The following is a 13,981-nucleotide window of genomic DNA, read 5'->3' on the forward strand; positions in this document are numbered from 1 at the left end:
TTTTATTATTATTTATTCCCAAATAATCAAAATCAATAACTACATTTAAAAAATATTCAGTCAAAAACAGTTCTACCATAAGTTTGTGTTTGATCTCCTTTGTTATTTAATCTTTACCTATAGTAATTAGATACTTTAATTGTGGGATTTACATGTTTACTCATTTTAATCAAGTGAAACTTATTTTGATTTCTAACCATTTTGTTTGTTTCCACAAGGTGATTTTTTTTTTCATATCTTTCCATTCTTTGGTTTATGACCGTGTTCTATGCATTTGTGACATAAGCAGTAGTAACGTTATAAATATGGCAGCAGTTTTGTGGTATCTCTCTGTTGGATTCATGTCAACAATCTACAGTATAGTGTTATATATTTTGCAATTTAAGTAAGCCAAGTGCTAGGATTCACTTCGGTTTTTGATCCCCTTTCCCATTTTGATTTTTAGTTTGCCTTTTTGGTGTGCTCGCTCCTGTTTCTAGTTGATCGGCAGTTCCAGATCTGCCTGGCCCTAACTACATATATCATCTCGTGTTATCTCCCCATCTTTTGTCTCTCATTTGACACTGAACAACAATTATTAATGCAAAAGTTTAACCCAGGGTAATAGGATGCACACCTTAGGGCAATGAGAAACATTACAAGAGTTAAGTGGAAATTATGTAACTTTAAAATAAACATTTTACTTTCAAAGAAAGCATTGTATGTTTACCACTTTTGGCTCAGGGGACACAGAAAAAATGATAAATACCCCACATCTTCTGTGTATTTAACATAAAAACACAAACAGTTTTAACTGATCAACAGTTATTTTTTGTGAAACTTTAAGTTTTGCAAAGTGGAAGAGATATAATCCTTGGAGTATGATGTAATTTGCCTTCACTTTTAACTCCACTGCTTAATTAAACAGCCCATCTAAACAAACTCTGAAGACATTCCAGCAGGTTTCTTTGTAGAGAGCCAAAATAACTGAAATAAAGCTTAAAGCTGTAATAATTTTCTTGGCAGAAGACAGTCATTTTTTTACCAGATTCACCTTCAGCAAATCAAAATTATTTGTTTCAAAGGACCACAAACTGCCCTCTGTGCCTTTTTGCCTATTAACAAAAAAAATAACTAGCTACAAAGCATTACAACTTCACACAGAAGAAGAAAGAGTGAATATATTGTAAATGAAGTGGTAACAGCAAACACAGTAACGACTCCCATACCAAAACACAAGAATCTGGAAAAACATTTTATATAAACAATTAAACTTGTAGAGACAAGCACGGGCAATTATTTAAATACTTACAGTTAAGTAACCACCCTTTCTTGTCCTTCCTACACCCTCAGTAATTAAACTATTATAATAATATATTAATGGCGACACAAATGTCACATCAAAAAAATAACTTTTACATTGAGTTATATGAATATTATTAACAGCTAGCCAGCATTTACCCTTAAAATGGCAAAGAAAATGAATGAGATTGGCAGCACTATCTTTGAGGATGAATAAAAAAACCAAACAACTTCATTGCTAGTTATCAGAGTAACACAATCAGCTGTGGATGCAACGTTCTAGAATGATTGGAGCAGCAGGTTTACTGCCCTGAGATTGATCCTGATAAGAAAGTGCTGGAAGTGATCTGATCTCAGGAGAAATATTTTGTTCTGGAGATGAGCCAAACAATGGGATTGCTATCTCTAAGCATGCGGTTTTTAAATTTCATGATTGCTATCTCTAAGCATGCGGTTTTTAAATTTCACAGCCCAGATCAAGACTATACTCAAACAGTAAGCTTCACTCCTAAAGGGCAAACACTGTCAATCACTGAAATTCATATTTGTTCACAATGGGATTTACATTTATACATAGTAATAATAGTTGTCATAATAATACATTTTATTTATATAGTGCTTTTTCCCAGGCTCAAGTAGTATACTTCATACTGAATATCAAAAACAGTGTTAAAACAATATTAATAAACTTGGCACAGAGCATTATTCATTCTGCTCCTTCAAAGCTGCAGTTTCCCAGGTTCAAATGAAGCACTGTCTGTATGGAGTTTCCATACTTTTCCCGTGTCCAAGTTGTTTTTCTTTGAATAATCTGGTTTTCATTTCATATCCCAAAAAAATGCAAGTTATATTGATTGGTGATTCATAAATTAACCCATTGACATTTGTAAGTGTGGACATGTCAGTGAGTGCACCCATTTCATACCCTGGCACCTTATAGAGGTAGGCTTCCCATCAATTTAAATTTATGCAAATGTTAAAACAAAAAAGATAAATCTTAAAAAGCAAAGCAATAGGCACTCTCCTCTAAATGTTATGATACAACATGGGAAGTCATTAAAAAGAAATTACCTTCTAGTCATGAAATTTATTCAAAATGACAGGGGGAAATCCTGTGACCAAGGTTAAGCTCACCCTGATGAATGCAACTTTATCTAATTTTAAAAATATATACATCTGCTCTGTAAAACAATATTTATCTCCAGCATGCATAACAGAATAAGAATGTTTTAATATAAAATCACATATAAAAATTTATTAACCTCCTGCTCCTTCTAAAATCCCTCTGACCACTGCTTGCATCCCATTCGTCTGAATCAGTCTCTCTGAAAGTAGCTGGCCACACAGACGTCTGAGCCAAGGCGGGGCAGGAGCACGCAACTGCTTAGAGTCACTGTTGCGAGATAATCTCACCTATGTGAAAAATATGAAAGGAAAGTAATATGCAAAAAGTCAGAAACAGGAATACCAAAAATAATTGCAAAGTTTAACATCAAGGGTAAAAGAAGAAAATAATAATCTTATATATTACTAGCGACAGAGAGCCCGATCAAATCGGGCTACAAATTCTACGTTTGTGAAATCAATACTTTCTCTGCAAAGAATTATTTGTTTTTTTAAGTCCTTGAAATGATTTTGTTATCATGGCACTGATTTGTGCTTAAAATTGACCTTTTCAGGCGATGTAATGAAGAGCTTCCTGTTTAAGCGGGGCTGCGAGACGTGAACTCAGGTCTTCGGCGCACCTCATTTGATTTATTCCGACAAACAAATTTTCAAAACAAACCGTATTTTACGACTCTAATCAGAGTAGGAGTAATAATTATGTTGGCGTGGTGGATCATGTCCTGCCTGTCCCCGACTGGTTCATGGTTGATTAACGTCAGTTACAATTCGTCCTCAATAATATCTGTGTGATTGCACATGGCAATGCCGTGCCGCTGAGCATTTTTACGCCGCAAGGCATGGGCTGCTCGATTTCTTTCAACCCGTGGTGAATTTTCGGCTGCTTGAGCTTCTTCAGTCGCTTGTGCACGGCTGTCACGATTTCTTTCAGCGTTAGTAGCATTCTGTAGCACAAGTTCTTCATCTGTCCTTTGTGTCCGATTTGCATGATTTGTTTCAGTGTTAGTAGCATTTGTAGCCGCATGGTGCTTATCCGTTTGTTGTGCACGTCTGGATAGCATTAGCAAGTCTACATTCCTAGTCAGTCATGTGACTTCTATTCCTACACATCCTTTCCACGGCCGCTGGTCATCTGGCTGTGTTGCGATCGTCGATCATTTTAGATTTGAGATCGGCTAAAATTTAAACAATGACCGTTGTTAATACCCAGCTGTCATTACTCAGTTTGCCAATAGATGTCAGAAGGACGGATACCAAATTGCATGGTTCTAACTTGTATTGAGTCAAAGTACTGACGAGAACACCAAACATACGGAGTATTGAGGCGAATACCATACATACGGATAGTATCAAATTATATATAAGGATTATCTCAAAGAGAACATGACTACAAATTTGTAGTTTAAGCATACACAGTATGAATAATCTACGATATTGTAGAACATTTTAAGTCGTAAGTGTAATTTACAAAACTAAAAAAATGAAAGGTTGCCTTTACTACACTATTGGTACGCAGACTTATTTTGCTAAATTGGAAGAATCCTAACTCTCCTCTTTTAAGTCAGTGGGTAACTGATGTTTTATATTATTTGAAATTGGAAAAAACCTAATTCTCAGTTGGAGGATCTGTACAGAGCTTTTTCAAAACCTGGCAGGATCTAATGAATATTTTAGAATAAGCCCTTAAAGCACTGAGGAAGCATATTCTTTTCCCATTTCTTTTTCTTCTCCATTTATCTTTATTTGCTTATTAAACTCATCAATTTACTTATTTTTACTAGCATTAAGTTTCACTTCGTTGGCCATGCTCTCTCTCAGGGGTGGGGGTTGATTTGTTTTCAATCCTATTTTTGTAAAAAGTGATCTATTTGTATGGAATGATTACAATAATATCAATAAAAAAAAAAAAAAATGAAAGGTAAGGCAAGTATTTCAATGTTATGTCTATATTGACTGACAAGTTCAAAAATACAGACATTTACAAACGAATTTGGTTTCTATTCTTTTGGTTACATTCTTTTAACTATTATTTTTATTTCTACTAGCAATTCTTCTTACCATATAATTTTTCCTTTTATTTGGCTGTCAATATATCAATATTGATTTGCAGTAAGCAAATAACATTATGGGGCGGCACAGCCATCAACACTTTTGCCTAATGGGTTCATTGTTTGAATTCCATGCTTAGTTGCTGTATTTGTGGAATATGAACATAGTTCCATTGTTCCTGTTGGCTCCATCTTCCACATGTCAAAGATGTGTCAGTATATGGAAATTCAAAAATATGGGTGTGTACATGAGTAGGTCCTGAAAAGAACTGGCTGATTACACGTATGCTCTATACCTTACTCATTACAAAAACAGAAGTTAAAAGGCAGAGATTTTCCCGTCCTTGATGTCTACATATGATAATATGGTTCTGCTGGTCTCAGCATAGAAATAGAAAGACCATATTCATCCCTTCCAGTGACAAATGTGGCTTTAGAGTACTTGGGACATTCTGGTGGTTGCGCAGAGTACAAATATTTGCACCAGCAAGACAAAGCAAAGATTTAAAAAAAATTAATAGTTCCCGTTAAATTTTAAAATAAATAATAAGGATTATCAACAGTGGTATTCTATGAAGCCATATATGCATATCAGATAAATGACAAAACTTAAAAAGTAATTTTACATGCTGTAAGTATTTTATCACTAACAATAAAAGATTTTAGCACTTGTAAAAGACGTTAGTTTAAAAACTATGTTTTTTTTGTTTATTGTGTGACCATACTAGCCTAACATATATCTACTGGTAACCTACTTCAGAATTTTAGTGCATAAAAGAAAAAGGCTCCTTTTTGCTTTGCTTTAGTAACACTGAGTAAATCAGAGATTAAAGATCTGAGGCTGCGATTAAGAATATACAGTATGGGGGAAAGGCATTTGGTAAAAGAAGGTGTGACTATTAAATCAATCCTAAATTACAGCCAATGTAATTATGCTAATGTTGGCAACATGTGCTCAGATTTTCTTTTCTTAATTAAAATTCTTTCATCTGCATTCTAAAATAGCTGTATTCAATTTATGTTCTTAGCATCTCTGACAGGAGTGCATAACAACAATCTAATCAGATAAAAATCAAAAGAATGTATTAATTTTTTAGCATCCTTGCTTAGGTAAAGAAGTTTAGACTTCTGCTGTTTCTTAAATAAAAAAAATGACAAATATGTGACTGAAAATTAAAAATAATTTCCAGTCCGAATAATACAATGCATAATCAGGTATACATACATATTCAGGTCAGAGAGAAGCCAAGGAACAATACAGCCATCACAGCCAGTCTAAAAATATATGTTGCGTGTACTGGCGCTTCTAATTGGAGGCTATATGGCATGGAGGAAAATCTTAAAAACTTAACAAATACTGTACATCCATTTTTCAAGCCAAGACAGTTGCCGAGTATTGTTCCAAGTCTTGCAATTACACACATATTGTAAAACAGTTCATACATGTCATTTCAGAACAAGAAAACTGCAATTTTATGAGAATCAGCCATTTTAAACGAAGATCAGCTATGTGCACTACATCACCACTTGTAGTCTTCTGCTAAACTTTCTCCCCCTTGGGAAGAATCTGACCAAACAATAGTAAACTTTTCATGTCACGTGGCTGGTTTTGTTTTGATATACTGTACTTCCATATTTATGTGAAAACTCACACAAGTTAACAGAAAATGTATCCTTACCTCAACAAAATTTGTACCAGGAATATGCCAAAACAATTATTTCCAGATCCCTGTTATTGTCAAAAATGTGTCAGGAACACAGAAGGAAGGGGACTTGGAGTTATTTAGGAGCTCCACAAAGTCTTTATAAACTGGAAATAAAACAGCTCCTTCCTGGAAGTATCAAATAATTTGGGCAAATACTTACTTAAGTACAAAATGCAGAACACTGAAGTGATGGGAAAACAGCAAACAGGTAAATATTGTACTCTGTAGGAGAGAAAGTAGTCAAGTGGTGTTGAAGACCCATACAGTGGAAGTGGTGATCATGTTTTCTTGCTTTTTATTATATGGTTTCCCTTTGCTCATTCCTCCCTTATTATATTCAATTTAAAAATAAAACTTGAATTCTGGGATAGTATCCATGCCCCCAGCCTTTAAGGCTTCTTCTGGCATTTTTATCCAGAATGAAGCCACCCAAAGACGGTGATCCTATGACAACTTATCTAAAAAACACTTCTTCTGATTAAACAGCAGAAAAGGCATTACATTACAGCTCTATGTAAAAACCTACATAAAACTCATAATTTAATAACTAGGCCCTGTTTAAAAGTTCAGGAAAATGCAATTGTAAACTTGCGTTATATTTACTACCATGTTAAGTGCAATTATGGCAGTTAAAAACCGTACCTGTTTACCTCCTCCTTGAAGGATGAGAAGCTCTTGGACAATAAGTGGCTGGTACACTTGACTCAACAGGCGCTGAAGTGCTTTTCGGCATTCAGAACGCTCCTCCAAATTGAGAGTCTGGAAAAGGCAAAGTATGTTTATTAGTTAAAACCAGCTACAAATTGTAATATACTGTAACACTGAACTAAACATTAACATTTATATTCTTATTTTTGAACTAAATTTCAAAGAGTAAAGACTGTATATACTGTAAATGAATACAAACAAATGGACAACATCTTAGTTAAATTTATCTAAACCTCATTTAACTGACAAAGATGCCTGTAATTTACAAGAACTGCAATTTAAGTAATAGATATTTCATTTGCAGTATATATTATCAGATGGTACCTTTACAATAAACACTGAAAGGAAAAAAAGTAGTGTTTTCAAAGTGAGGAGTATGTCTACTATTTTTTTTATGATTTGTAAAACAAAGTCTCAATCTCAATGTGGCTGGGTATGAGTCTCTATTTTGCACCAGTAGGTCTAAACATTCTTAATTATAAAGTACTTTGTAAACAACTTTATGAACATCCATTTAACTACAATGTGTGACTATTATAAAACAAATATGTCAAAATGTTCTTTACATCTTTGTTATTTTAAAAATAATCAATTTTAATGAGTTGAAATGATTTTGAACATATAAATATTGTGATTATTTTTAGTAAGGTTGCTTCTGCATTATTTCAGGCTGAATTCAGTTTTAAATGTTGCCTTTCATGTAAAACAAAATAATGCAGACTGATTTAAAATAAATTTGTGTACATCTTGTATACAAGCATGCAAAAGAGGTAAATATTATAAGAGCAGTTTAATTTTTCATATTACAACAATAAGATTTAAATACTGATTCAAAAGCATTACATGGAAACCATATAATGTTTTCACCTTCTTAAATTACTTTTACTTAAATTACTATTAAATGTATTTTGTTTAAAATTAAAAATTGTTACTTGTGTAGTGTAAACCATTAATGATAAAGTTTACCTTTGAAGAATCACACATTAATTTAGATGCAATGCTTCCCTCTGCTGGTCACCCAAAAATACTAACACACATTCAGATGTTTTTTCAGTGCAACCAATTCATGCTTTTAACTAAAAAACCTATCTTAACTGAATATGCGGTTATTCCCCACGTCCTATCTTTCTTGTAGCCATCTAAAAATTCCCCACAATGTCCATTTCATTTTTATAGGAATTTACACAAGTGTGTGTATTTTTTTATTTACACAAGGAGATCACATTGGTTTCCTGATTGTGCTTGTCCACATACACTAAATAATATTTCAAGATAACATTGCATTTTCAGCAAACTTCTAGGAAATGTTAAACTTCTTAATTCCAGTCAAGTAAATTTCCTGTTAAACAGATTATAATAATGATATATTTTGCTTGTGACTTTTTTTTTTTTTAGCTATGCATGCTTTCACACAGAAATGACAATTGGAATGCTAATGGTTTACGCCATAGGGAAATTATCATCCATTTCCAAAACCATCACAACTATATGAATCACATTGTTTTCCAATACTGTAATCTAAAGACAATGTACTTTTAATTTCAGGGTCTAGCTGTTCAAGTTAAAACCAAGCAGAAATTAGATCATAATTTTTTTAGCATAATTCTTTCAGTGACAAATGATATATACAATGCATAAAGTTTGGGAAGTACACAATTAATTTTAAGGAGATCAATCTCTGGTTTGTGTGTTATGTTTGTGTAAATACTGTTCTCCATTACAGTTTTACCTTTTGTGCCAATTGTGAATTTTCAAATTTATAATATATCTTTGTTAAATTAGGAACTGTTATAATCTCCCCTAAAAAAGAATGGGATATGTGACCTGAATTGCTCTTTTACTGAGGTGGCTGTAAAGCAGATTTCTCTCTTTAATGAAAAATGTACAGCCAGTAAAATTTCTTTAATCCAATACTTGGTCATTAACAGATTCAGATCAACAAGTACCTGTTGCTTTGAGATGTCTTGCTTGACACAGGAATCTGAAACATATAGGATAGTGTTCCAAATGTAATACAATTCTTACACAATTTAAAAGCCATTTGTGAGTACGAACGTATTACATTTTAAGCTCTTACCTCCTCTTGGTGAAACCTTTTACTGTATGGCTGGTGATAATACCTCTAGATGGAATCTAGTAGCTGGGCTTAAACAAACAAGTGTGAAAAAGTCTTTACCTTCAAATAAGATTATTGGCAACAGATTTTTTTCCTTACTGTGAATGCAATATGCTTGTTTGTTATATGGTAGATGTACTATTACACAGTTTTCAGTAAATTCCACCATTCTTTCACTCAAATACTCTCAATCCGATCTATGTTTAGCAAAGTACATTTTCATTGAAGGCTTCTGTTTTGTTCCTGGGTAGAATAAAATCTGATGTGCCCATATAATCACCAACATCAGAGAAACACTGTCCCAACTCTTGAATTCTCAAATACCTGTTAAATCGGTTACTTTAAACACCGTTGTACAGTCAAAAATGCAGCAAAACAAACTGCACAAAATCCACGCAGACTATATGAAGTTCTTTTAGCATATGCAACTGTAGCACTAGGGTGATTTACCGTGTTAGCCATTATGAATTTAGTGAAAAGTCAAGCAAAATGACATCTTTTATTGGCTAACTAAAAAGATTACAATATGCAAGTTTTCAAGTCAACTCATGCCCCTTCTTCAAGCAAAAATGCTTGTAAACTAAATGGTACAGAAAAAAAAGGGGAGAAATGAAAAAGCCAAACATGATGTCCAAAGCTGGATAAAAAATGAATATAATAAATGGAAAACAGTGTTAGCCCACTGAATGAACCAATCAGTATTAGGTTTATACCAAAGTCCTTATGAAGACCTAGAGCAGCATGTAGCATTGTGGAATTACTGCACTGGGAGTTGTTTCTCTTGAATCCTGACCTATCCATGTGTTCGCCAACATATTTTGAGGAAGGACTTCTTCTTCAGGGCACAGCATACCAACTTTAAAAGAATAACAAAGCAAACTAAACAAGTAAAAGTGAATGCAGTATATAACAATTAACCTACCTATTACATAGGGGCAGGTGCTCATTACTGTTGATCCAACCTTCATAGATCAGATAGACAGATAGATAAGATAGATAGCCACACCCCCACCATGTTTAACAAGTGAGGTGGTACGTTTTGGATATTGGGCAGTTCCACACTTTTCTTTTGCCATCACTACAATACAGGTTAACCTTTGTCTCATCTGTCCACAAGAACTATATCAAGAATTATGGAGGCTCTTTTTTTAGTACTTTTTGCAAACTGTAATCTATTTTTCCGACAAACTAGTGGTTTGCATCTTGCAGTGTAGTCTTGTTATTTCTGTTCATGAAGTCTCCTGTGGATAGCAGTCTCTGACATGTACACCTGTCTCCTGAAGACTTTTTCTGATCTGTCGGACAGCCGTTTGGGGCTTTTTCTTTTTCACTTTATATTGTGATTTCCTAGTTTATTTTGTATTTTTATGATAAAGGTTTGCCAAACTTGATCTGATTATTGTGTCACAAAGGCAGCTTTAAAGAGTTTTCATAAATTAGATGCTATAAATGAAAATTTGCTGAATACTGTTAGTATTTACTAATTAATATCACACTGATTTCATTTTGTAAGACCAATTTTATTGGTATCAAATTTAAACAGTAGTTATTTTTCTATTACCAAGCAGACAGTGTCAGTGAATAAATGTGTATGTGAACATGGTAATATAGTCTACGAGAATCATATAATTCTTTATAAAAATTTAACATTCTTTAATAAAGTATAGATTCATATTAACCTGAGCCACACAAATCTGCCCAAGGGAGTCTTAGAAGTTTTGACCATAAAGTAAGGATATTTCACCCTGTCAAGATTTTTTTATGTCCACTGATTCAGTATAAATTCATCTTACCAGCCATTTCAGTTATGAATTTCATTAAATAATATCAAATTATGTATAAAACAAAAAAGGATATTAATTTATTTTCATTTTCACTGTAAATGCTACGTGAACAAACAGAATGAATGAAACAGAGAAAAAACAAAACATTTAATAAACTGGTAAAAAATTACTGAAATACTGAATAACTAAAATGACTCTTTGAAATACAGGGGATAATCTTCTATTTAGCTATAGCAGTGATTGAGAACACTATCAGCAATATTTAAGTGATTTATTTAGTTTCTTTAATAGTAGGGCAAAATAATACTAATAATGAAGCAGTATATAGATTCAATTTCCTTACTTTTTTATTAAATTGTCAAAATACAACAAATAACTTTATTTAGTTTTATTAAGTGCTTTGGACGACTTATCCTCAGACACATTAAGAGCAACATGCCCACCTCCCTGGACTAATACCAGTTTGTTTACAGAGCAAACAGGTCAACTGAGGAAGCTGTTTCACTTGCCCTTAACACTGCACTGACACACCTGGAATAGAGAAACAGCTATGTGTAGATGTTGTTCATTGACTACAGCTCTGCCTTCAACAAACTGTCTATAAAACTAAACAACTTGGGTCTCAACTCAACTCCCTTTTCACAAATGACTGCAAACCTACCCAAGATGCTAACATTTTAGTAAAGTTTACAGATCACACCACAGTGATAGGCCTGATCTCCATTAATGATGAAGCAGCCTATAGAGAATAATAAATAATACATTTATTTATATATCACCTTTTCCATGCTCAAGGCACTTCACAGAGTTTAAGAAAGAATGGCAGGAGATACAGTTTATAGCATTGTACTAAACCATATAAAGAGTAAGATAGTAAAATTCAGAGAAAAAAAAGTCTAACAGACAACATAATTGATGGTCTAGCACATACTGCACATACAGGTTACATGAGCACTTTGACATAGAGGTAAACTGAGAGAAGGGTAGTAAAGTCAAGTAGAGCTAAAAGCCTTCCTGAACAGATGAGTTTTGAGATGTTTTTTAAAAAGAATTCATGGAGTCAGCTAATCTAATTCATTTTAGTAGGTCATTCCAGAGTTTGGGCGCTATACAGCCGAAGGCCCTGTCACCCATGGAGTGTAGATTAGTGTGGGATACAATAAGATTGCCAGAATCAGAGGACTTTAGTGGGCAGGCAGGCACATAGTGATGGAGAAGGCTATTGATGTAGTTTGGTGCCAGGTTGTTTAAGGCTTTGTAGGTTATTATTAGGATTTTATACTCAATTCTGTAAGACACAGGGAGCCAATGAAGGCGGAGCAGGATTGGTGTTATGTGTTCGCTGCTGCTGGTTCGTGTAAAGACTCTTGCAGCAGAGTTTTGAATAAGCTGGGGCTCTGATATAAGATTAGAAGGGGCACCTGCCAGTAGGGAATTACAATAATTGATGCGGGATGTGATAAAAACATGGACAAGTTTCTCAGAATTAGAAAAGGAGAGGAAGGAGAGAACACAGGATATGTTACGTAGGTGAAAGTAAGAAAGTTTCTTAATGTGATTTATGTGAGCGGAATAAGAAAGGGAGGAATCAAAAATTACACCAAGATTCTTAGCGGTAGAGAAGAGGTTGAGAATCTGGAGAGTTGAAGCCAGAACAACTACCACCTTGCACTCAATTCCACGAAAAAAAAGGAACTACTTCTGGACTTCAGAAGACTGAACTACAGTGGTCACCCTTCCATAAGCATTGACTATGAGAGGGTGGAGACAGTCCAGATTTTCAGATTATTGGGAGTCCTCATCAGTCAGGACCTATCATGGAAAACAAACATGACAGCAATGGCCAAGAAAGTTTTTGAAATACTTCACTTTCTGAGGAGCCTTAAAAAAGCACAACTCCCACAACAGCTGCTGATTAAGGTCCACAGATACCATAGAGTCGGTCATCACATACTGCATTACAGTGTGGTATTTCTGGCTACACCTCTGAGAACTGTAAGACTCTTCAGTGTATCATCAAAACAGCTTACAGCATTACTGGCACTAGGATACCATCAATGGAAGGTATCTTCAATACCCACTGCATCAGAACACCAAAGAACATTTTTAAAGATTCAAACCACCCTGACCATAGCATTTTTACTCCTCTGCCACCTGGCAGGCGCTTCAGAGCCCTGCATGCCCACACTACCAGGCTAAAGAACAGATTTTATCCCAAAACAATCAGCCTATTAAATGTACAGTGATCACTCTCCCTTTCTAAAACAGAAACTACCACTGATTGAACAAAACATCTGCATCAACCACACACTTATACATGACTCATATGGAACTCATGACTGCAATTCTCACTGTGACTTCATTTATTTATGACTTAATTTGGTAATTATCTATTTATGCTTACAGGTTTACCTTTACTTTTTCTCTGTGAATATTTGGAACTATTAACAGTAACTGTGCTTCTCATTGTTTAATGTTTTCTTAGTTTATTATGTACTCTTATATAGAGGTTAGGTCCATAAATATTTGGACAGAGACAACTTTTTTCTAATTTTGGTTCTGTATATTACCACAATGAATTTTAAATAAAATAACTCAGATGCAGTTGAAGTGCAGACTTTCAGCTTTAATTCAGTGGGGTGAACAAAAAGATTTCATAAAAATGTCAGGCAACTAAAGCATTTTTTTAACACAATCCCTTCATTTCAGGGGCTCAAAAGTAATTGGAGAATTGACTCAAAGGCTATTTCATGGGCAGGTGTGGGCAAGTCCGTTGTTATGTCATTATCAATTAAGCAGATAAAAGGCCTGGAGTTGATTTGAGGTGTGGTGCTTGCATGTGGAAGATTTTGCTGTGAACAGACAACATGCGGTCAAAGGAGCTCTCCATGCAGGTGAAAGAAGTCATCCTTAAGCTGCGAAAACAGAAAAACCATTCCGATAAATTGCTACAATATTATGAGAGGCAAAATCTACAGTTTGGTACATCCTGAGAAAGAAAGCAAGCACTGGTGAACTCAGCAGCAAAAGACCTGGACATCCACGGAAGACAACAGTGGTGGATGATCGCAGAATCATTTCCATGGTGAAGAGAAACCCCTTCACAATAGCCAACCAAGTGAACAACACTCTCCAGGGGTAGGTATCGATATCCAAGTTTACCATAAAGAAGACTGCATGAAAGTAAATACAGAGGGTGCACTGCAAGGTGCA

At 34.5% G+C, this 13,981-nt stretch overlaps 1 protein-coding gene across 1 annotated transcript in view; it reads right to left on the reverse strand.

Annotated features, from left to right (window-relative positions):
* The window catches only part of tango6 (transport and golgi organization 6 homolog (Drosophila)), a 177,235-nt gene that overhangs the window by 150,277 nt on the left and 12,977 nt on the right, over positions 1-13,981 (reverse strand). The window contains exons 3-4 of the mRNA XM_039763515.1: positions 6,803-6,919; positions 2,544-2,694 (exon numbers count right to left, since the gene is read on the reverse strand). Coding sequence (XP_039619449.1) covers positions 2,544-2,694; positions 6,803-6,919 — 268 coding nt within the window. The remainder of the gene's footprint in view (positions 1-2,543; positions 2,695-6,802; positions 6,920-13,981) is intronic.

This window comes from Polypterus senegalus, chromosome 9, assembly GCF_016835505.1.
Source record: "Polypterus senegalus isolate Bchr_013 chromosome 9, ASM1683550v1, whole genome shotgun sequence".
Lineage (NCBI taxonomy): Eukaryota > Metazoa > Chordata > Cladistia > Polypteriformes > Polypteridae > Polypterus > Polypterus senegalus.